General features: G+C 49.7%; 2 protein-coding genes across 3 annotated transcripts in view; one reads left to right on the plus strand and one right to left on the minus strand.

Annotated features, from left to right (window-relative positions):
• Window positions 1-6,133: 6,133 nt before the first annotated feature.
• On the minus strand, window positions 6,134-12,505 carry SPCS3 (signal peptidase complex subunit 3). Its single transcript, XM_090258560.1, has 5 exons — window positions 12,235-12,505; window positions 10,842-10,917; window positions 8,678-8,752; window positions 6,941-7,056; window positions 6,134-6,284 (listed from the first exon to the last, which is right to left on the minus strand). Exons 1-5 carry the CDS (start codon window positions 12,375-12,377, stop codon window positions 6,152-6,154), a joined length of 543 nt encoding a protein of 180 aa, XP_090114686.1. The 5' UTR covers window positions 12,378-12,505; the 3' UTR covers window positions 6,134-6,151.
• A 3,799-nt stretch (window positions 12,506-16,304) lies between these two features.
• Window positions 16,305-24,120, plus strand: part of ASB5 (ankyrin repeat and SOCS box containing 5) — a 37,700-nt gene continuing 29,884 nt past the window's right edge. Inside the window, exons 1-2 of one of the 2 annotated variants that reach the window (XM_090258431.1) lie at window positions 16,305-16,357; window positions 19,310-19,588. In XM_090258431.1, coding sequence (XP_090114557.1) covers window positions 19,393-19,588 — 196 coding nt within the window. In that variant the 5' untranslated portion in view covers window positions 16,305-16,357; window positions 19,310-19,392. Of the gene's footprint in view, window positions 16,358-19,300; window positions 19,589-24,120 lie in introns of those variants that run through there. The other variant, XM_090258433.1, reaches the window with a different exon arrangement.

Below are 24,120 nucleotides of genomic sequence, written 5' to 3' on the forward strand. Positions count from 1 at the left end.
AACTCAGTACCTCAAAGCTGTTAGCGGTTTCTATGTGAGGCAAAACTAAACGTCCCAGCGAGTGCAGTCGCGGGGGTCACTTTTCTTCCTGCTTTTCAGCGTTGTGACTTGCACACATTACCGTACACGACACTGTAGAGCAGCGACTGTCAGCCTTTCCTTCTCATGGCACATAAACGAGTTACTGCAATTCTGCAACACAACAAAAAATTATATGTATCTTTTGGCCTATCTGACCCCCCCCCCCCCAAGAAAAGGTATAATTTGGATTCACTCACGCCGGATGGCTATTATTGTGTTGGCTGCTGTCGTTTTCTGTCGGACCACCTAAGGGAAGAGAGGCCGCCGCCCCCGAGGGGTCGCCCGTTGTAAATTACCCCGGCACACCGGTGGGGATGGTGGAACCGCAGCACGGAGCTCCGTGACTTGTTCTCCCACGTTACACCACCGGAGAGCGCCAGCGCACCAGAAACCAGCAGACGGCGCGCCTTGGAGACAGAGACGCCGGCGAGGACCGTGCTTTTCTCCGGTGGCTTTGCCCAAGAACGCGCCTGGCCCGGGCGACGCGCTTCCTCTCCGCGGAGGTAAAACGAAGCACCAGGCCCAGCGTCTTCCGACCTGTGCCCGGCGCCTCCTGCGGTGCGAGGAGCCGGGGAGGCAGAGAGAGGCAAACTGTTCGTGCCTGCTAAGCCAAGTAGAAATAGTTCCCCATCAGGAAGGGCCCCGAGGAGCAGCCAGTAAGCAAACGAGCCGCAGAAAGGAAGAATTAAGTAATGCACTGACCTTAAATGAAACCATTCCGAACTTGGAGGGAAAGATGCTGCGTAGGTCCTTGTAAACCTGAACCTCTGACTGCCGTGGTGGGACCAGGTGTGCGCATGGCCCCGGCCAGTGTGGCTCAGGTGGCCGGGCATCGTCCCTTAAACTGAAAGGTCCCCGGCTGGGTCCCGGTCAGGGCACGTGCCTAGGTCGCGAATTCAGTCCCCCATTGGGGCATGTATGGAATCATCAAGGTCTCTCTCTCTCTCTCTCTCTCTCAAAGCAATTGAAAAGTCCTCAGGCGAGGATTTAAACTTTTTTTTTTTAATGAAAAATAAAAAGTATAAATCATGGGAGCTATAACTGCCTCGGGTTCCCCATCTCTTTGGGGGATTAGCGTCCCCGCGAGGTCTCTGACAGGTTGCGCTGACCACAGCCACATCCCCCCCTGAGCGCCGTGACAGTGACACCCTGGAAGGTCCTGCCTTTCCTGTAGCTCTCCTTATGCCGGCGACAATGCTGGACGTCGCTGGACTTCCTCTGAGCCCGGGGATCCCAGAAAGCAGCGCTGGTTAAGGAACCCTGACCCCTGATGCTCCGGTGACTGCACAGAGCGAGCTCTGGGCTCTGAGCTCCTGGGGCCTCCTTCGCCTGCCTCCGACACCCCAGCCCCTTCAAGGTCGGATCACCTCCGTAACTGTCCGCAGCGTTTCGTCCCCTACACCGGCTTCCAGCCAAAGTCTATTTCTTGTTTTCTTCCCAGGCCTGTCTTATTGCAGGTGGTTAAAATGGGGGGGGGGGGGTTCCATGCTGTTTAGTATCATCAATATATTAATCTACCTCACCGGTTTTTAACCGGGGTGCTGCAAGAATTTTGAAACATGAAATATCTGACTCTTTAGTCAGGGGCACTGACCTCTTTCCCCCTAGACTGGCAGATAAAGAAAATGACACCAGCCAGCACAAAAATAGCTATTCAGTCAGTGTGAGTAAATCAAAATCACAGCTTTTGTTTTTCTTCAGATTAGCAACAACTACAAAACATATTTCGGTATGTCACCAAATTTTGGTTATCAGTTCATGTGCACCATGAGATGGGAAAGGTTGAAGATCACTGATTGATATCACTAAGATAAGGAAGTTTGATTTTCTTCCCACTTGTGCTAGAAAACTATTGGAGCAAGCCTGTCGGGCGTCGGGTAAAACAGCTGCCTGCCTCGTACAATTATCTGTGAAAGAGAAAACCTGGGTCTTCACTAGGAGACTTCACAGCCGGCGGCTGCTCGGCTCTGTGCCCGCAACTGCCCTGCACACAGACGGGTCAGAACCTGGGGCCTGCCGAGAACACGAGAAGGTCCGCCCCACATACGGAGGCTGCTCACAGCGGTTCTCCCCCTTACAACCACCCCGTTTCTGAGGACCCAGGGTTTGAGTCTCGGCCTCACCACGAAGCAGCCCTGAGACCCCGGGCACGTTGCTCAAGGCCTTTAACCCAGTTTTCTTCTCCTTAAAATGGGAACAACTCTCCCTCACGGGGTGGCAGGGAGCTCATTTAAGGAGCTAAATCTATGCAGAACACGCATCGTGCGACGCACATACAACTCAGCACGTTTGAGCAAGTGGCCCCCTGAGCTGAGAGAACAGTTCCCACGAATCCTAATATAAGAAAAACGAATTCCCTTGTTTAGTTTTAGAACTTTGACTCAGAAAAGGGCGCCCTGGGATGGGTGAGAGGCTAAGCCAGCGTGCGATGCATGGAACCAACAAGGGCCCTGGCTTGAGAATCTTCGGGGAGGGACCACAGGTCAGTGAGGACAGACAGCAGCAGAGCAAGACCTGACCAGGCGCGTTCCCCAGGCAACGGAAACAGGGGATCTACACCTGCAGAGGAGCAAACCGTTTAGTGACGGGGAAGTGGAAATGGAGACCAGAGGAAGATGCCCTGGACACCCACCAGCCCGGCAGACACGAAACCTGCACAGCCCAGTGGGGACGTGTGAGCAGAGCGGGGAAGTGGTTTGGGGACGTTGGGCAACATGTCGTGAAGATGGTGACAGGAATCCCCGGGACCTAGAAATGTACAGGCAGAGGGGTGGTGGATGGGGGCTGGGGTGGGGGAGAGCACAGGGCCTTCAGTTGGAAGGAAGAGCTCTGGACCCGGGGGCGCACTGCTCCGGGGCACCAACCTGGGACAAGGTGCCCAGGCCTGAGGTCCCCCTCCATCCCCCTCTCCCCTGGGGTCTTACCGCAGGGCTAAGCCTGGGGACAGACAGGGTTGGACGGTCTCTTTCACAGAAAGCAACAGCAGTTTTGCCCCCACGTCTGATCCCATCTCATTAAGAGTTACAATTATTTGGCAATTATTTACCAAAATGTCTAAGACACATTTGGGTCAATTTTATACTATTGATCATTATAGAAATAACTCACTCTACTGTAACTTTCAAGCACTTAAAACACTGGGGTCACAGAAAACATTTTAAAGATCAGTTCTAATCTATGTACATATTTTTATTGCGAAGAGTAGTTATCAATATAAGACTTTCAAAAATAGAACTATCTGTACTATTAGCCACTGGAATACAATTTTGTAGGGGAAAAGAAATGTAAACATGATTTTAAGGAAAAAAAGGAATGAAATTTTTAACATTGAGAATTTGTTCCTTAGAGAGTGAATGGTTGACTATCAAGTGTTTATATTCCATCTCATACATTAGATACACTTTTAAAGCAATTCAAGTTTGCACTTTAAAATAATAATTTCCATATGCCAAAAATGTCATCCTTGGTACTATTTTAACAGGAGGAAGATTTGGGAAGTTTCATGTTAGAGGTTCTGTTATTCCCAATCTTCTATGTGCAATGAAAGCGAACATGTTTGAAGATAGCTTTCTTACAGAAGCAGAAACATACACCGGGCTACCTGTGTGGCAGTGACGTTCAGTCATGATTCAGTGGATCATTCAGACTAGGACTGCTATGGACCACCACGAAACAACGGTTTACTGCATACCAGTGAAAACGAATCAGCTACAGCTTCCCACGAAAACAGAAGTGAGTCTCTCCAACGTCACGTGGAGGCGAAGCAGGGAAACCCAACAGTTTCCCTTGTAAGGCTCGCGAAACTCGTCAGGGAACGAAACTAAACGACATGGCTTAGGGCCCTGTGACCACTGACACCACTGCGTCCAGGGCTCCCTCCCCTCTGTGCAGGGACACTGAGCCCTGAGACTCTCACTGTGTCACTGTTAATTCACAGGCCCACCCTTGGGACCCCGCTTTGCCAGGTGACATGCGTGAGCCAATGGAAGAGCAGACGTGGGGCCGGCCCATCGGCCAGAGGCTCCAGGAGACCTCAGATTTCTGCTTGGTCGGCCCTGCTGCCCCAGAAGGGCCTGTGCTTTCGACTTGGGTTCTCAGAGGCAGAGACATGGTTAGCGAGTCCCCCGCTGACCACCGGCCCTCATCCATGCGAGAAGCGTGTTCGTTTCCAGACCCTGACATGCTCTTCTTCACAGGACGCAGCCCAGGTGGTAAAACTTTCAAGTAAAGTGAACACAGATGAAGGCAGAGGAGCAGGGCTGTGGGGGACCAGAGCGGGGGAGGGTAGCTGGCCGCAGCAGGGGCTCCAGGTGCCTGCGCTGTAACCCCTCATCCAACTGGACGCGAATATCGCGTGCACTTTCCTATCTGCGTCTGCCCGTGAAAAATGTAAAGGAGGCAAAAGACAGCTTACAAGCCTTTATGACGGTCCTTTTCCTAAACCATCCCAAACGTAAACCACTCTACCTCCCTACCTCTCTTCCATTAGTTAATACTAAGCATTATCACCAAGAGATGTTACAAGACTACTTTACTCTTTTGAGTAAGAAAGAAAAGAAAATCGGTCATTTATCCTGGGAAAATTGCCGTGGAATGTTCTGAAATGCTGTCTTAACCCCAGACCAATAACTGTAAATAAAATAAACGTTTATTTTTCACTTTCTGGTTTTTCATTAAATCCGTAGGTACGTACTACGTGAACTGTATGGAGAGACACAACTAAAATAAACGTCGCTGCCCATCACGAAACTCTGGGAACGCTGCGGAAAGATAAAGTGGCAGGAGAAGGACTTCACGACTCCCCAGGGAGGCCCTCGGCGAGCTAAGGGCTGGGAAGGCAAGGGAAGGGGGAACCGGCCGAGGCCTGGGTGTCGGGAGGAGGCAGAACGTGCTGAGACCGCGGGAAGCCGCCTGGCCAGGCGCAGGGCCAGGGAGGTGGGAGGGCGGCCGCGGTGCGTGTCCCACAAGGTCCGCTCCCAGGGAAACAGTCTGCTGCTTACGCTCCGGATGCGGAGGCTACGGGGTCTCAGCAGCCCTGGGGGCCCTCGGAGGCATAAATTACCAGCCCATAGCAGAGGCCGACCCCGGGAACCGGTCCGCACTCCGAATGGCACAGGGGAGCGTGCGCAGCAGCTCCGGGCCGCGTCCGCCACGAGACAGTTTGCATATCGGAGCTGCACTGAGCGCTATAAATAGCAAGCAGGAAAAAACCAAGATCTAACTGGTGTCCCTTCAGTGAAACGGGAACCATGACCCTGAGCTCTGGAGGGACCACTGGAGGAGAACGATCTTGCCAGGCCTGCGCGCGGGGACGAACCTCAGTCCGAGGGGACACCACGCAGACGTTCCAGCCTCCAGGGGCAACACTGGGCGCCCGCACTGACAGGACGCGAAGGCGCGCTTCCGAGAACGCAGGAAGCACGCCGGCTGGCTTAAGGGACCAACATGAGTGAGTGACTCACTGCATACAAAGAGGCATTTCGTCCCTAAGGGGGGAACGCTGCGAGTCACTGGTGAAACACGCATCCGGGCCTCCCTAAGACACATGGAATGAAGTCCCATCACGCTGGCCGTTCTGTAAACCTGGCTTCTCGCAAACGCCCACATTAACGTTCCCGGGAACCAGACCCACCCGGAACGAGACAGGAGAATGCCTGCTGCTGAGTCACACACAGTGAGAGGCGGCACGCACGCGGGCGCAGCACCGGGCTATTCGGACCCCGCCGGCCCTGGCCACGTGGGACACCGTCCGCTCACTTGTGGTTGTGGTTACGAACCACGGAAACACCGGGAACACCTCAAATACAGATTCTTCACAAACCTCTTGCGTAGTTTGTCTTATTCTTATGATGCTCCGCTCTGGCGGCCTTCTTTCCTTATTTTGATCGTAAAATTAAGTTTAAGTAGTACATTAACCTTTCCCTTCAAATACGACTTTTGATGTTAGTTCTTATACTAAAAAAAAAAAAATTTAAGGTAACAACCAAAAACAAACAAAGATTCAAGGGAGGACATAAATGAGATACGATTCATTAAGTATAAAAATATGCTGTTTAAAATTCAGAATAATTTAATAATTCTTCATTATTTCATATGTATCTGGAAACGGAACAGAGACGTGGCCCGATCCCGTCACGAGAGGTAGAATTCCAGCGTTTGGTACAACATTCCAGGACAGCGTTAAAGTGACGTTGCGGTTTCCCCTGCAGAGAGACAGCGAGCAGACGTCAGCATGTAGCTCAACACTCACTTAGCACCAGCCACCCCCACCTGGAACCCTACCCTACAAACAGGGGCCAGCACACACCCCGTGCCTGCTAACGACCCCCTGTGCTCACTCATCACCTGCGCTGTCAGCCCGAAGCTTCCACAAGGAAACCGCGGAGAATAAACCCAGGTCTGCGCGGGGGATCAGAAGACAGTGCTCCCGACCCCGCCTCTCCCACCGCGCAGGCGGGCAACCTGAACATGCCCTTCAGAGCGGAGAATCTAAAACCGACTCAGAAGACCCCTTCCAGCAGGGCCTTCGTTTTGTGAAGGAGACAGGTTCAGAGAAGTTAACCGAACCAAACCGGAAACCTCGAGACCAGCAGGGCCCGTGCCACTTCCTCGGAAGGGCCTCCTGGGGGCTGCCCTGCACCTGGCATGAGCCCGAGCGGGTCCCGCGCGCAGAGCCGGAGCGGCTGCAGGGGGCCTGGGCAGGTGCAACGCTCAGCCTCCGTCTGCAAGGTGCCCCCACCCCCACGGGTCTCCCAGCACAGGGCTGCAGAAGCGCGAGACGTTCCCTTAAAGACGCAAATGCACCTCCCCCCCTTGCACACATCCCTAAATGTAAAACTAAGGACAGGGAGTCACTCACTTGAGACCATTTCCATCATCAAAGAAAAAATATTTTGTTTTCATGTCCTTCAACAGCAGCTTTGGATTATCACCTCTCAGAACAATCTTGTCCCAAAGGACAACTTGGTTCAGCGCCTACATCAAAATGAAAATAAGTGAGGTTAACTCATCAGAAACAGCATCTCTGTCCCCTCAGGTCGCAAGTGTTGGTAAGCACATACCAACTGGTCAAACGAAGGTTTTCGACCTGTGTGCGCTCCAGGTGAGGCCTGTGGAGAAACGGAAGGAACTAGGCTCCCCTGCAAGGAAACTCCTACATCAGTTTTTTCTGTAAATCTCTGAGACCCTCCAACTCAGTATGGACCCTGCATGGAGCCAGGGACGCAGCTCCATCCTGCTGTCAGCACAGGTCTGGTGCCAGATTACATCATGACGAGGTCTTTATATTACCAGGGCAACACTGAAGCAATGAGGCCTTTTTAATATTTTTTCTTCACATTAAAATAAAATACAGGCACACTGCTGTTTTGTCATGGCAAAATTCTAGAAGGCAGACAGCTCTTTTAAGCTACTGTTTTGACATTTCATGAACAAACTGTCTGGAAAACCAGGGGCATGACATGGAGAGAAAACCCACTCGTGGTCACTCGTGAATCCCAAGGAGTGTGTTCTTACTGAGCGGCCATCCAGGAGCCGCAGGCCAACGGCCCAGTGTGTCTAGAAAGAACGTGGAACGGTTATTTCCACAACAGTTCAAATCAGCCCCGGGAAGCTTCTCCCAGTGCTAACAGAAACATCACAATGGAGGGTCACAGACTCAAGAACCCAGCACAGTGAAACTGCTTTTTTGTGTATTCATTCACCAGAGCAATAACCTCGCCAATGCCTGACAAATTTACTCGGATGTTTCGCTCCGAGACCGGTGGAATATTATGTGCTTCCAGTTGTTACTCTCGTCTTCAGAACAGCTTCTCCTGCTTAATATGTGGCTGATTCTCAAGGGCAAAACTTACACAACCCAATAATCCCAGGGCCTTCCAAAATATCTGGCATAAAAGATATGCTCAAAGTAAATGTCCTGTACAATGAACTGACTGAAGTGCTAAAATTTATATTGAACTAAAAACCAACAGATAAAATTGGCTAATTTGTCATCCTTTGGAAATGAATAGACCTTCAAAAATGAAATACAGAGGCAGACTCATTTCTAACTACAAATTACCTCCAGTCTGTGTTGATAGCAAACATTAAGGGTAACGTGGGTAAAATGAACACAGAAGCTCATTTTAATCCCACGGATTTCACTTTCGTATTTTAATTCACTTATTAGAATCATTCACTTCATACTTTTGAAGACCTGAGATTCCTGTTCCACAGCATTCTATGTAAATATCTCAACCCTTACCAACAGAAGCTCAAAATCAGACTGGACTCATATATTTCTACCGCAAGTAGTGTTTTAATACATTTTAATCTAATAGTCTAATAACTTCTAATTATGAAACTTCTGATAAACTAATTTTTGGTTAAAGACTAAAGTACTTATTGGCAAGTCCCATACAACCCCAACACAAAGGAACATTCTCAGCAGATATTTACTGTGTCGTGTGGTTTCAGAAGACTATCGCAACAGCTCAAACCATGTGTTATATATATGTATATCTACAAAATATATATAAATTTAGATGGATCATAAAATGACCTCAGAGATGATTCCAAAACTACCTTTACAGTCTTTGATTGCATATATACTTACATTATTTTTTGTTGAATATTCTGCTGATAAATAAAGAAACAACTGCTTAACATTCCAATCAAATATATTCTCTAGATGTAAACAAATTAAGGAATATAAAATAGATATTATTCTTAAGTACTCACCGCAATACCTATACTAAAATAGGAAAAGGGAGACCCAGGAACAAACTGAGCCACTCATTTAATAAAACTACATAAAAGATAAAAGAGGGCTTCACATTTCAAGCGCCCAGGACTCTAATCAAGTTCTAAAGTAACCAATCACCACCATTTAGATGCAATGATATGCACACGTAACCCAGGCTCAGTAATTAAACCGACTGTAATAAATTGTGTGTGTTGCTTTTGACACAAGCCAGGGGAGATCGAAAGCTCTCAGTCCATGAAGTGCTCATGCAGCTGGACACTGGTAAGTTTCCTCAGTTTACCAAAGTGAAAAAGAAAAAAACCACCAGAATCAATTACCAGAGTGGCGTCACACTAAGAAATAAACTGAGTTCATGCTGGGATGTTATTTACCATTTCATGTAAATGGTCAAGTCGCCTGCTACGTGTTTACGTACTGAGAGCGCCACATCCATGTGGACCCACTAAGCACCACTATTTCAGAATTAAGAAGCCTAGAGTAGCTCTTCTTTTCTTTCTAGGTGGCTCTTTTTAGAAACAGGTGCCATTGCCAGCTTTAATAGCAGCCTTGAGAAAACCGGACTAAACGGGATGAGGCTGAGCACATGTACAGCAGCTGGGATACGAGGCAAGTTCACTGCCACTGTCCAGACCAGAGGCTCTCGACCGGAGCGCCACACAACTTCTCACACACACGACACCTGGCTGTTCAGTCAGGAACGCTGACCTCTCTCCCCTTAGACTGTCATGTAAAAACCTGACAACAGCCAATACGACAGCCGTCTGGTGCGAATGCCCTGTCCTGAACCATGAACGTGTAGGTCATATACTAGAGCTGCATCTTATTGGTCATGTTGCGTAATAAGGCTGTCTGACTGGTTAATTCTTGGTACCAGCAGTCCTTCTGTTTAAGTGTAGGCACCTGAATTTTCAAAAAGTCATTTTGGGGGTAAAAGGTAGATAATTACAATTTTCTTTAGTAAATTAATCAAAATTATACCTTTTTTTGGTCAGGTCGGCAGAAACTACTCTTCGGTGCGCTGCAGCTCAGCGACCAGCCCCCGTGCGCCCTGAGCCGGAAACTGCTGTCCTGACACCCGGGCACTGCGTTCACTCGGGGTCCAAACCACCTCTTACCAGACTCGGGTTTTACCAACGGCACGAACACTTAAAAGCCGAGTACGGCACACAGAGGGCGTTTCTCACAGTGCCCGCTACTTCCTCAAACAGTGCCCACAGAAGGAATCCCCAGGCTGCTTCCAAACCCAACAATTTCCTTCTAAAAGGTCGAGTTAAAGGTAGTGTCACTGTCAGGGCAGTAAAGCAACACCCTGGCCCCGGGCCCAATCTGCTCCTGAGGGCTGAGCGCTGCTTTACTCGGGGGTGCAGCCTCCGTAAGCGACTGTCATCGGGGGTTTTAGAAAGGCAGTGCCATCAGGCAGGAAGTGGCAGGGGACAAAGCTGCCGACATCAATCTAAGCCCCTAAAAGAAGATTAAACTGGCCAAAACGATAAGACTTGTGAAAGGTAAAAAGAAAATACTTAAGTTGTAACTGTTCTGATCTCTGACTCTTGCTATGAAAATATTTACCCAAAGAACTGTAATGACAAAATGCTAACATGGCTCACCGATCATCATTTTGATAATGATTTTCCAAACCATAACAGATGCAATGCACTTTTCACACATGTTTCTACCATGAACTATGAAGACACCCTCGGGGACAGCACAGGAACTACCCCATCTAGGTAGGAGGAGCACGGGTGACACTCGTCCTTCTTTAATCCAAAAGATCTAACTCTTTCCGAAATACAGATTCAGACTGTGCTGAAGCTTTCCATCCATGTAATGTTTCTGCGAAGAACTTAGAGGCTCCATAAGTGAATGAGGAGGATTAACCCGGTTTTACAATGCAAACACAGGCCTAGAGGTCCCCACGGCCTGGCTGGGAGTCACACTGTGCCCCACGCCACCACACAAGACATGCAGCAGGACAGAACTACAGAAGCAGCAGTGACATCGTTCCGTAAAGGATATCTGCCGTTACATCGAAGTTGATGAATCCCAGGTCACTTCTTTCTCTAGGTCCAGTGAAGTCTTCTACGTTTTTTCTAGAAGTAAAGACAGAAGTTTTAGCATCCTTCACACACATCAGCGTACAAAACCCACACGATTCCTTGGGGGCAGTGACGGGCGGACAGAGCCGTAAGCACAGGGCACACGGCAAGTCCCCACGGAAACAGGTGAAACCCCGAGAAGCCTGCATCTGTGAAATCAAGGTCAGCTTTCAGATTCAGTACAGAAGGCGGTCTTCGGCTACTTCCACGTCCCTGGAAAGGACCCCCAACAATCCAGGGGAGATGAAAGCCGCACGGAAAAGTGTCAATACTTGATGCCCGGCGCCTGGGGGGAAAGGCGGGGAGTCGCCCAGGCCAACGTGCGGACTGCGCGCCCGGGGCCATGGCCACAGTTCTCTCAAAGCGAACCAGCTGGGCAGCGCCGCCACCTGAGCCGGAAGGAAGCCGAGGCCCCGAACAGTAAGAAACTGGCTCGAAAATGACAAAAGCTAACAGCTGTTCGCTTCCTATGCGCTGGGGCAGAGCTCCCTTCCGCCGGGGTCCGATTTTTGAACCTAGATCAGTTCTCTAACAAACGTCATCATAAGAAGAAAAAAGAAAGAAAGAATAGGCGGGGATGCGGTAAGCACGAGATGCCCGGCGTGATGGAGTCTGGCAAGCAACGAAAACTAAGGTTGAAGAAAAAGAAAGAACTTGTTAGAAGGTGGAATAGAGAAGAAACATAGAACCAGGGAAAAAACCTACGTATCCAAGAAAGACGGGCTGGGGAATAAAAATTATCAAGAAGAAGAAGGAAAAGGCAGCGGGGAGATGGCCACGTCACTCCGAGGTCCTATTTCTGGCGCTTTCGCAGCTGGGGGCCGGGGGGGGGGGGGCTCTTTACGAATCGCCACCACGCCGCCCCGGGGCGCGCGGATGCCGGGTCCCCGCCGCGCCCCCGACCCGCCCTCGCCGACTTCGGGGCGGCTCCAGGAGCTCCTGGCGCGGAGCAGCAAGGCCGGGCGCTGCGGGGGCTGCGGGGGGTCCCGGGGGGCGCGGGGCGCGGGGGCCCGGACGCCGCGCGGCGCGCTGCTGTGGGGCTCGCTCATTGGCCGGCGGGGCGGAGGGAAGTGAGGCACAGGAAGGAAGCGCAGGCACCGGCCGAGCAACGCTCGAAATTAAAATTTAAGACAAGCCCGGGAACCGGCGGCGCCGCGGTGGGAGCCGGGCGGGAAGCCCGGGAGGTGCCCACCCCCGCCCCGGACGAGGGCGCCGGGGACGGAGGCCGCCGGGACGGAGACCCGCGGAGGCCCGGCCGCCGCCCCGCCCCGCCCCGGCCCGCGCAGGCGGCAGGGCCGCGGCCGCACTCACAGCATGATCCGCGAGACGTGCAGCCGCACCGGGACGCTCCGGTCTTTGAAGGCGGTGGTGATGAAGCAGCCGAAGGTGAGCGCCGCCATCACGCTCAGCGAGAAGGCGAACAGCGAGTTCGCCCGCGACAGCACCGTGTTCATCGCGCCCGAGGCCGCCGAGCCCTGTTGCACACGCACACCCGGGACCCCGCGCCGCTAGCGGACCGCCTCCCTGCGATCCGCGCCGCCTGCGCTGCGCGCGTTCCGGGGGCGCGCGCCGCCGCGGCCCGCCTCCCTTCCGGTGCGCGAGCGCGAGCGCGCGCGGGCGCACCCGCCGCCCGGGACACGCCCACCGCGCGCGGGCCCGCCCCTTCCCCCGGCCTGCCGCCGCCGCCAATCAGCGACGAGCAGGGGCGGGACGGGGCTCCGCCGGGAAGGCCCGCTCCTCGCCCGCGATCGCGCCCCCCCACCCCACGCGCACACGCGCGCACACGCCTCCCGCCGCAGGGCCGCACACCCTCTGTCACTGTGCGAACGTCAGGGGGCCCGGGCCGCGGGCCGGAGGCTGCCCGGGTCTCACGAACGTGCACTTGAACCCGGCCGCCGGGCAGGCTCGTCTGCGCCGTGGCCTCTCGTGCCGCGTTTGGAAGCGGCCCCAGACCCAGCGCGGGGTCTCCCCTCTGTCGGGTCGGCCCGAGCCGGAGCTGCAGCCCCTGGGAGGGCGAGGGCGGCGCGGGAGAGGCCGCCGCGTCCCGTCTACTGCCCACGCGCGCCCGTGGCCGCTCCCTGTCCCTGCGGCCTTCCCACGGCAGCCGAGGCTGTTGCCGACGGTAACGGCCCACGCCGTCGGTTCCAGTCCGTGCACTTGGCGTGGCAGTTGCGCGCACAGGCCTCGCCGGGCGCCCGGATCCCCGGCGGGAGTGGCGGTTCGCGGGGCATCAGTGCGGAGCGGCCCTCGGGGCTCTCGGGTTCAGGCTGGGTCCGTGCCCGACCGGAAACCGACGGCCGGCTCGCCCCTGCGCCTTTCGCAGCTGCGGAGCTGTGTGATTATAAAGGTGGGAAGGAAGCGTGTTTAATTCTGCGTCCGGAAACCAAAAGAGGCTGAGAACACCCGGCCTAGAGCCTGATCGGTGCAGACTGGGCCGCGATGGTCCGACGCTGATGCTCCTGTCCACGGTCCTCCCCGCGCCCCCCTGTTTCTGGGGGGCCCCGCAAACATTCGCGGGCCAGGCATGTGCTCCTTTCATGTTCCCGCTGCAGCCCCAGACCCCCCGCCCCGCCCCGTAGCTCAGGTGGCACGGAAGCCCCACCCTGCCCGAGTGTCCGTGGGTCTCTGATGCTCCCGTGCGCGCCCCGGGCGTACGCAATGAAATCTGAGGGTCCGCTGTGAACGTGCCTCGTATCCACGCAACCTTTAGACCAGTCAGACCAGAGGAAAGCATTTCCGCCCTCCCCAACCACGCACGACTGTCAGTCCCGGAAGATAAAGTACTGGGTCGCTCTGGAGGTTCACCATTCAGTGGGGCGCTTGGCTGCTCCCCTTCCTAACGCATTCTCGGGTGTGGACGAAGCCGGGCCATTCTCGGCAGCGCGGTTTGGTGTGGATCTCAAAACGAGAAGCACCTGCCAGTGTCTGTCAGCGTTGCCTCAGTAAAATCAAAGTACTTAATGATAGCAGATGCATAAAGGCAACGTTTCGGATAATGTTGTATAAAAATAGCTAAATTGTTTTTATTTATAGTCTACATTCAGCCCACACAGTACTTTGTGCAGTCAATGTGTTATAAGAATTAAATAAGATAATGTGTTTTAAAATTATTTAGAAATAACACTATATCCAAACCATATGTGTGAATATATATATATATATATGTGTGTGTGTCTGTGGGTGTATGTGTATGTAAGTTAATAGAATTATTCTTAAATATAATAGGATATTATTAGGCTGGTCAAAACAAAACACAGTTTTTTGTTAAGCCAATCATGTTAAAGAGTAGGATTCTGTTTACGAGGCCATGAAACTGGCTTGATGTGTCTGTCCGCTGTGGTGTGTGTGTGTGTGTGTGTTTATCTGATCCTCATTGTGCTAGCGGGACCTTGTCTCTAACAGAAGACTCGCTTTAATGAAGATTCTTTCATTACCTATGTAATTGCTACCTGAAACCGTAACATTTGGTAACACAGAAGAGGACCTGTTGGAAAGAAAGTTGAAGGACAGAAGGCAAATGCTCTATTCCTACTGAAATGATTCCAACAGAGCCTCCCGCCACAAACTATGGGGGACAGTCTCCCCAAAGCTGCTTTGGAAGATGCAGTCAGCCTCCTGGAAAGTCACGTGCAGGGAGCTGAATTCCAGAAGCACGGAAGATAGAAACCCCTACCGCCAGCATACTGAACTCGGCTCCGAGGGCGGTGCCCAGACATGAGAAGATTCCTCGCTGCGACTGAGTCATCGAGGAGTAAATTATCTGCAGACCTTGCGGAATGAGAAAAGCAGCTTTTCGTTAGACTCTCTGTTCTGTGTAGAGCTAACACACTAGACACGAATCTCTTAAGCAGAAGCCCTCTCCAATGAGCTCAAATAATCAATCAGAGTTTTACTGAGTGAAAAAAGTATTTTTAATATCTGACTTTGCCAGAAAGCAGGGTCACAGCTAATCCATTCCTGAGGATATTCGGGCAGATTCCCAAGTAAACATTATTCATCAGGAACGTTTCAAATCAAGCATCCACAAGTCTTTGGTTCCTAAGTGAGCTCCTTACGTCAGTGGCTGGTCCCTGTTCCACACTGGTGATGGAATCAGCTGCGCTTAAGTGAAGATTTGGGAACGTGAGTCACAGGGGACATCTGCCATTCCCGGCTACCTAAACCTTTTTTTCTTTTTTATTGAATTCACTGGGGTGACGCTGGCCAACAAAATTATACAGGTTTCAGGCGCACAGTCCCACAGCCCGTCGTCTGTACATTGTATAGGGAGTTCGCCACCCCAAGTCGTTTCCAACACTTTCTCCATATGGTGGTAGTTCTTGTTAGGCGTTGTCTCCCCAGGGCAGCACCTAAAAACTCCATTTCCCAGAACTCCTCGCTGCCAGGCTGCTGGCATGTGACTTAGATCTCACCAATCAGCTATAGCTTAATGAGCCCTTGATTTGATTGGCTGCAGGAGAAACAGGCACCTGACACTCATATTTCCCGGCGTGGGTGTCTCTGAGTTGGGAGGGCGCGTGAGCAGCTTCTAGAATCACAGCAGAGGCCGTGTGGCTCCGCTGGTCGCTGGTGGCAGCAGGACCTCCGGGGTCACTGTGGAAGCCGCTCTGGTCCGCGGTCAGATGAGGCAGCCTCTCCCTCAACAAGGCCCTGCCCTTTAATGTCTGTCTCTTATCCCAGCCATTCACACTTGCTGACCTTGTGTAAAGCCTCTTTAAGGACCACTGTACTAGAACGACGATTTTAAAAAGTAAGTTAAATTAAAAAAAAAAAAATTAATAGGATCTGACTCCTTCCTTTCGTGCACCATCCCTTCATTGACAAATCCTGTTCACTCCGCCCGATGGATCCTGCACTGACCCACTTTTCTCAAGTTTTACTTCCAGGATCCTGGCTCCACTGGCCGCCTGGTTCCAGCCCTGCCTCCTTTAATTCTACACACACCAGCTGAAACGATCCTCGCTCACTTTTATTATCACCTCCCAGTCGCCTTCCATCTGCCTTCGAGTAAAATCCCGTGGGGTGGTTGTCTGCTGCGCTCTGTTCTGGACCCATCGTCCTGGGACAGAGTGAGCGTTGGGGGTGGGGTGGGGGTCAGTAGGGAGCATCACAGACAGTCCCCAGGGTGGCTGACTGACAGTGGGGGGAGCCAGCAGGCAGCGCCCCTGGCTGGGAGGAGAAGTGCTTCCGTCAGGAAGGGGATCTGGGCAGCACTTGTCAGCACCTGCCATCCATGGCCCTGAAACAATGCTGCCCGCCCACTCCTGCAGTTCCGTCATCTCAGGCTTGGCACAGTGCCTGTCGGGGCCTCGGAAAACAAAACCCTTCCCTGCCACCGCCCTGCGTCTTCGGTCCTGCGCCTGAGTCCTGTCCCCGCCGCTCTCCCCGTGGCCGACTCTTCGGGTCTGTGCTTAACGGCCCCTTTCTCCAACAGGTATCGCCCCCCCTGCCCTGAGTGTGGGTCGCTGCCGTTATTCTTTGCACAGCACTGTACTAACTTCCTCCACGGCATTCGTCACAGTCTGTATTTCTCTTTTAAATTATTATTATTAATTGGCTACTGCACAAGAGCATGAGCTCCATGACACACACAGTCTTGAGCACACAAGATTCCATCTCATGGAATCATCGCGTATAGCTTACCCTCCTAATGTCAGTACTAATTTAGGTCCCTGATTAAATAGCATCTCCGACTGATCCCCTTAGTGTGTGTGTGTGTGTGTGTGTGTGTGTGTGTGTGAATCTGGGGGAAGGTCTCATTCCCTCTGCATGAATCACATTTGCTCACTCAGATCCCAAGTGCTTAAAAGTAGAAAATACCAGCAGTACCTTGGAGCGTGTATTTTAGAGTCAGAACTACGTTCAAACAGTACTGTTGCCCATAAAGAACCTGTTAGGTCACTAAAGCTGTCTGAAATCAGCTTTCATCTTTAAAATTAGATAGTAATACTCACCCCTCCGAGACAGGGACAGCAAATGAGAGGGTTTGTGTGAAGCAGGGGGCATCCAGTAGACTCTGCGTAACGATTCCTTGCTTCCTGTGTGTTGAACCTCTCTCACGCCACCCATTCTAGGGACGCAGTTACCGAGCTCAGTTTTGCTTTGATTGATGGGGGGACTGACACCAGCAAGATTAGAACCGTAGTGACGTACTGGCAGCCAGATCCCTCTACCGCATCCTCCCAGCAATGGAAATTATGAAAGCATTATCTCACTAAACTAACCAATCAGTATTTTATTTTTAAAAAATGCTAATGCTGAGAAAATAGGGGCCACAATATGTTTCAGGTGGCATTTGACTTATTAATAAAGTTATTTATATGGTATTATTTGGGAGGGTCTATAATGTGAAAAATACAGCATCTACTTTATATTTGATGAATTTGCTTACTGGAGCTACTTAGTTTTAATTTTTATCGATTAGTAGGATTAGAGATGGTAAAAGTTGCCGAACGGATATATTTAACAACACAGAAAATAGAGGTGGGCATATAGGAACTCACTAAAATACAACCCAGCATCTGGGCATAAACTCATAGCCACTGGAGTATTTTTCTAGTAGTGAAACTGTAGGGACTTAACCATAATGCCCAGTGCTCGCTGCCTCGTCAAAGTAAAAGTGTTCCTCACCCAAAGGATCCAGGCTCCCGGCAGACGGCTGCGGAGCAGACTGTAATCGCACTTACTGGTAAGAGGAAGGGGCGAAACATTAGCCGGGCCGTGGGCGGGACTGTTGGGAACTGCGGAGCGCGGAAGGGGAAGCTGGCCGTGCGGTGACGCAGAGCCTGGTGACAGCCAGCTGTCCCGGCCGGCCATGCCTCTCCGGCCTGTGGTCACCGCCACCACGCCAAGGGAAGCCTAGCTGGCACCATCTCGCCACAGCTGCAAGAGGAACATTTAGTGACTTTATCTTCTGTCCTTTGAAGTCAGTTTCATTGACTCACCGAACAGACGTGAAGTGGCCACTGGGACCACTGAGAGCCTGCCTGTAAAAACAACCCCAATGGCCATTTCTATAAAGAGCTCAGTGATTTCTTTCTAACATATTGACCTAATTTAGCTTTCTGGGTGCTGCTCAGTCACTGAGGGAAGAAGCAGCCTGCATTATCTGACACATTTACTTCACGCCAATGCCTCCTTTGTCCTAGGAACGTTTCATGTACATCAGTCTAATTAGCATGTGCTAAGGCAGAGAAGCTCCCGTCACTTACCAATATGACCAACCATTAATATGCTTCTTTATTCCAAGAAGAGCCACTTCTATTTTCTTATGGGTTTGTTTGTTTGTTTGTTTGTTTGTTATTCTGGGGCTTCTCGGAAGAACTGGGAAACAATACAATTAACAAGCCCCAGACTTGGTTATATAAATGTATAAATGAACTTCCTCTATACTATGTCATTTTACATTTTGTCATGTTATTTTTGGCTTATGTACAAAATATTGCCACTCTGTTGTTCTGAATAATTTACTCTCTTTCTCGTATGGAAATATAGCTTGTCTAAGGATGCTCTTATAGACATTTGCATTTTATTCATAAAATACATAAAATTAGGGTTAACAACAATTATAGGCCTAAAAAGTACATTGTTTTGCTTGGTTTGGGGCAGTCTAGATGAAACACTTTGGTTTACTTGGTAATTCTCTATAGATGCCACCTCCTCCAGGAAGCCTTCTCTGACTCTTCCCTACCAGGATTAGGCCCTTCCTTTTTACATTCCCACCGTATGCTGTCCTCTCCTGGATTTGTCTGCTGTCTTGTCTGTTTCTCCATCTAGACTGAGATCCTCATGACAAGGATATTATATTTTTCTCAGCAAAATGTTTGACACATAGCAGGTGTTTAACAAATGTTCGCTGGGTGAATGAACAGACTAAAGTTAGCGTTCTGTGGCTTTCCAGTCAACCCACATATACAATTGTTTTCTTCTGACAACAGTCAAAGCTACATAACTCGCTAACCTGATGAGCTGTCCTTAACATCGTCAAGGCGTGGGCTGTTTGAGAGTTTCGTTCATGATCGACAAATGGGACCCTTTTAAAGGCTTGAATTGATGGACTTAGTTTTGCCTTGCGATTAGGAATATTATTTACACTAACAGGCACCCCCCCCCCACAGTCTCCAATGTGTTCATGCTAATTACATACAAAAAACAAACACAGAAAATCACCTGTGTGTAAACGCCCACACCCGGCCCTCGGCATTCAGAGCCGCGGGGCGGCGGCCGTTTATTTTGAGAATGGAAAGTCAGGAGGGCGGCGGGCCACGTGGCGCGGTGGCCTCCCGGGCGCACGGTCAGACCCGCGGGCGCCTGCGCAGGGCCCGCCCGGGCCGTATAAATGGTGGGGCCGGAGGCAGCGTGACCAGCTGGTGTCTTCTTTCCGCAGCCCCAGCTGTTCGGGAGCGTCTGCCCGAGCCAGGCTCCCCGGGGACTTGGCCGGCCCGCAGCCGCGCGCATTGCTGTGCAGCCATGTCCGTGGTGGAGGAGAGCCGCCCGTTCGCTCAGCAGCTGTCCAATGTCTACTTCACCATCCTGTCCCTGTTCTGCTTCAAGCTGTTCGTGAAAATCAGCCTGGCGATCCTCAGCCACTTCTACATCGTCAAGGGCAACCGCAAAGAGGCGGCCAGGATAGCCGCGGAGTTCTACGGCGTGACCCAAGGGCAAGGTACGTGACGCTACCGCTTTCTCTTTGCGCTTGAACTTCGCTATCCTTGCATCCTCCGCGGTCCGGCAGGCCGTCTCGTGCGTGCTTTGTGGACTGCTTCAGAGGGAGTGTTTTTATGAGCTTCTCGTTACAGAAAATATTTGTTAACGCCCTTCCTGGCTTCATTAAAAAACTACTCTGCTGTGGAAATGTCTGGGTTCATAAAATGAAAGCATCTTTGCAAAACAGATGAATGGAAACGTGCTTTTAAATATACAGTGTTCTATTAATAAATATTTTTAAACTTTAAACGTTTCCATTTGCCATGCATTTATAGGCTGTAGTGACTGATCACATTTCAATTGTTCTTTACCATGGAGTGAACGTTTTATGATATCTTAATTCAACTCTTTAAGGATATGTAAAATAATTAGTCAAAGGCGAAGGTTTGCAGGTCTTACTTGTTTTTCAGAAAATTTATTTTACCAAGATTAACCACTGGATTATAAAATAATGCACAATGTATCAAATAGTAACATTTACAGCATATGTTTTCCTGGTGGCATTATCGTTGCTTTGCTCATTCGTAAAAAATTGATTATAAGAGGACGAGAACATGAATTAACAGTTTTATATGGGTACAGCCAAATAATCCATTCATGTTTATTAGAAGACATTGAAGTATGAGGCCTAATAAGAAACAGTAATTTGAATCATAGACTTTAAAAGTTGTAAAACCATTGACATGCTATCGGACTGGTACTTGGTATAATAAAAACAATTCTTATGGTGGATTCAAGGTGACATCTTATGTTCTGATGGTCCTTTGATTAGCTTCTGTTTCGAACGCCAGCAAGAAAGCAGCCGCACTGTAGAACCCAAAATACCTCTAACGCAACTTAAGTTTTCAGGATCAAAATATATGATCACATAGTTAGAAAATGTCATGTAAAGAAATAAAAAGCAGGGAGTAGAACGCTTGACCTCCTAAAAATCTGTTTTCTTCCATTTTTCAATTGGTGAAAATGATTCATTTCAAGTGGAGGTTACTCTGCAGGTTCACAGAAAGTTGAGTCAAGATGGAAAATCTCCTTTTGTGTGTACGAGGTGGGTCATGAGCATATTTTTCCTAAGGAAGATTTTTCTTAGGCAAAGTGAGGACTTTATGAAGTCATTAAAGGGGTGAAATCGAAATGCCAGTAAGAAGCTCTCATAAGAAAGGTGGGATCCAGAGGAAAGGGGCATTAGTTAATTCTCCACCCAGCAACTCTGCTTCAGAACAGGTCTGACCATTTAAATGTAGCGTACGTGGGTGGCTAGAAGGAGTGCCTTGCTTAAAAAAACAGCAAGCAGGGAAGACTAGATTTTCAAACAAAACCAGGTTTCCGGATAGAAGACCGAACAGATTCCGTGATTCTAGGCCCTAAAGTTTACTCTCTTGGGCAGCCCATCACCCGTGACCGTGATTCGCAGCAGATCTTGCTGACATATTACGAAAGCTGCTGTACATAAAAACCTCCAATATGGGCTAAAAACAGACTTTTTTTGTGAATTGACAAGGGTTTTAGAGAAAGCTAGAGAAGCTCCTCTTTGTCCATATTTACAAATAAAAAGACACAGCCCTCTTCTTTTTAGCCGGGTCTCTTTAGTGTGATTCAGCTGGGAAATGATGGCATCGGTGAAATGGCCTCCACATCCCTCTCTACATTTTATGAGGCTGTATGAAGATGTATTAGAACTCTAGGGCTATATCCTAAAAAGGAAGGGAGAAATTAATACTCACTAATAGAAAACACCTTTCCTAGGAATATAAAGTTTTTAAAAATTTTTGTGCTGTTTTTAATGTTAGATCTATTTAACAAAATTCTTCTGTCTTCCAGTATCTTGCATGAATCTCTAGGTTAAGTAATAGAATATATTAGGATAATTTTCATTCAGTGTAAGTGTAATTCGCCTCCAATATTTTTTAATATTAGAAAAATAATCAGGTACCTCACAAACTCTTTCTTGATCTCCTACCTCTAAGAAGTCATTTTTTCTTGCCCAGGAAATGATTATTCTGCATTTTAACGTCGCTTGTTCTTTTATTTACTACAAATAAACTATTTTCATTTTGGTTATATTTTTACAATTAACTAATGAGGCTCAATTATCTTTGTTTAATCTGGCAATTTCCTCCTTCCGAGAGAAGATTATCACCTTGACTCCGCTTTGAATTAGGTTTCTCCTTCCTCCTTTCAAGACTCAGCCAGATGGTTCCCCAACATTTCTGATGTGGGGTTGCCAAATTCCATGAAACAGGAGCCGATGTGTGCATTTCCATGTCTTTCATAATCACAGAAGACCCTGTTGACAACATCCTGGATGTCCTCCCCACGAGCAGTCGTGCCCTGGTATGAAATGAAAGAAGCCGTGTCTTCTTAGCTACTACTGCAAAGCAGCTCATTAGATTAGCAAATGCAGGCGGTCTTTTTAAAGCACTTTCCAATGAGCGCTGAGCCCCAGATATGCTCCCACAACAAGGATGCAGAGGAGCTAAGTGGCAGCTAAAGTACACAAGGCGGTGCCCTTCTCGGTCCCTCTGTTATCCCAACACAACTAAAATCTGCCTTCTCATTTCCTGTGCCAAAGCCTTTTAGCAACACCACTATCATACCGAAGGTCCTCTTTGTCACACTTCTGTATAGGACTACCTCCTGGATCGTTCTTTCGGTTTGAGGTCCTGGTGACGATCTCTATAGATCAGAGATCTAGTCCATTTTTAAGCTAGCCCTGCACTTTGGGGGTAGACAGTGAGGCGAACAGGAGCTGAAGACGGATCGGAATGGAATGAGGATGTGGAGGAGCACACTGATCTCCTGAAATCACTCTCTTCAGTTAAGGCAAGTTCAGCAGCTTCACCTACAAGGGGTCAGGGCCAATCCTAAGCTCTTGTTTTTGAGCCTCGTGATATCAAGGAACTAAACAAATGGAATATAACAAAGGCAAAATGTACTGTTCCCTCCTGTATACAGTCTATTCTAATTGAGCAGATAGCATATCAACATATAATTACTTTCCAGATACACTCCGTACCAAATGAATCTTATGAATGGAAAGGCCAGTTTCAAATGTGTACTTTCAGAGATATCTTCATGGGCGAGGCAGATCTTGAGTGGACCCCCGGAATGAGTAGGCGCGTGGATTGAGGGGTATACTAGAACATTAAGAGACAGTAGATGTGATAGGAGTAGAAGGGTTATGAAGTAGAAAAAAATGACAATACATTGGGCACAGATAGGAAAGAATTTGAATGGCAAGTTAAGCAATTTGAGCTTAATTCTGAAGGAGAGTTTCTGGGTATAGGGGCAAAATGAGAAAAGACACACACAACATTCTAATTTAAGGCAGATTCATCTAATGACGATCTTAGGAGTTGGGCAATGGGTCAGGTTTGAAATAGGTGGCTGAGGGGGCCCCTGCCTTAAGGAGACGAGGACCTAGACTTTTGTGGTGGTGCTGGCATGGACAGAAAAGAATGACAAGAAAAAACAAATCAGAAGGTGAAAAGAAGAGTGAATGAGCCGCATGATTCTTTTAAACACTGGCAGAGAGAGCAGACGTCACCTTCGAGAACTGATTGTCTCCCCAAATTAGACTGAATGTCTCTAAAGGAACACGTGTCAGTCACCCCACCGGCAGACCCACAGGTCCCAGCCAATGCCGCCCTGGAGAGGCGGATCCATAGCAGCTTTGTCACGCATCTCTGGTGTGAAACGTCAGGGTAAACCGGCTCGACCCTGCATTCCATTCTCACGTTTGACTTGTTTAGTGAACTCCCGCTGTCCCACCTCTTCACCACGCAGTCCCTCTGGTTGTGATCCGGCTCTCCAGGCAGACTTTCCTGCTTTAGGCCATCGGCACCAAGAGTCCTCGCTGTAAATTCACACATTTGCCTCTTGAGATCAGTTTTGTGCTCTTGGAGGTGTGAGCACACCTCTGACGTGTGAATTGGCTCCGTCTTGCTGATCGATCAGGCTTCCAAGCCTGCCAGGCCAGGGACAAATCCTAGCCTGTGTAAGTCCGTCAGGGCAATGTCTGTCTGGGAGGCTGCTTGGGAAACAAAATCATGACGCCCAACCGTTTCGGGCCCTCTTTTCATGGTTGAGACTGTATATGGACACAGGACAGGTGTGGCATTATCTGGTGCATTTGGGCTTGTGCTTTGATAACTTTGGTCTTGGGTTGCCATTAAACATGCGTTTTGTCCCACGAGTCTACTGTTGACACTTGGACATGGGCTGCAATGTTAGCGTGTTGCCGCAAGTCAAGGGACATGTGGTGGAGCCCACTGTAAGCTGGGTAGGAAAAGCATCTAGAATTTTATGTAATGTAGTGTCACTTTTTTTTCTCGGTCAGCCACGTAAACTTCGGGCATTTCACTCTGTAGTGGACTTCAGCAACGAGCGCCTGGTTTCGCGCGGCCTTTGGGCGCATCTGTGTTGACTGCGGGTGAGGTTGCTTGTGTTAGAAACACCTCTCGGGATCCCAGGAGTGAAAAATGTCAAGAGGAA

The sequence above is a fragment of the Furipterus horrens genome, unplaced genomic scaffold (assembly GCF_987537825.1).
Source record: "Furipterus horrens unplaced genomic scaffold, mFurHor1.1.pri manual_scaffold_12, whole genome shotgun sequence".
Lineage (NCBI taxonomy): Eukaryota > Metazoa > Chordata > Mammalia > Chiroptera > Furipteridae > Furipterus > Furipterus horrens.

Bases quoted from the DNA above. Each gene is read 5' to 3' on its own strand.
- SPCS3 (XM_090258560.1), bottom strand. From the start codon at position 12,377: ATGAACACGGTGCTGTCGCGGGCGAACTCGCTGTTCGCCTTCTCGCTG. The intron at 10,918-12,234 runs GTGAGTGCGGCC...CTTTACTTCTAG, and splicing joins CACGTCTCGCGGATCATGCT to AAAAAACGTAGAAGACTTCA. The intron at 7,057-8,677 runs GTAAGTATATAT...ATTTTGATGTAG, and splicing joins AATATTCAACAAAAAATAAT to GCGCTGAACCAAGTTGTCCT.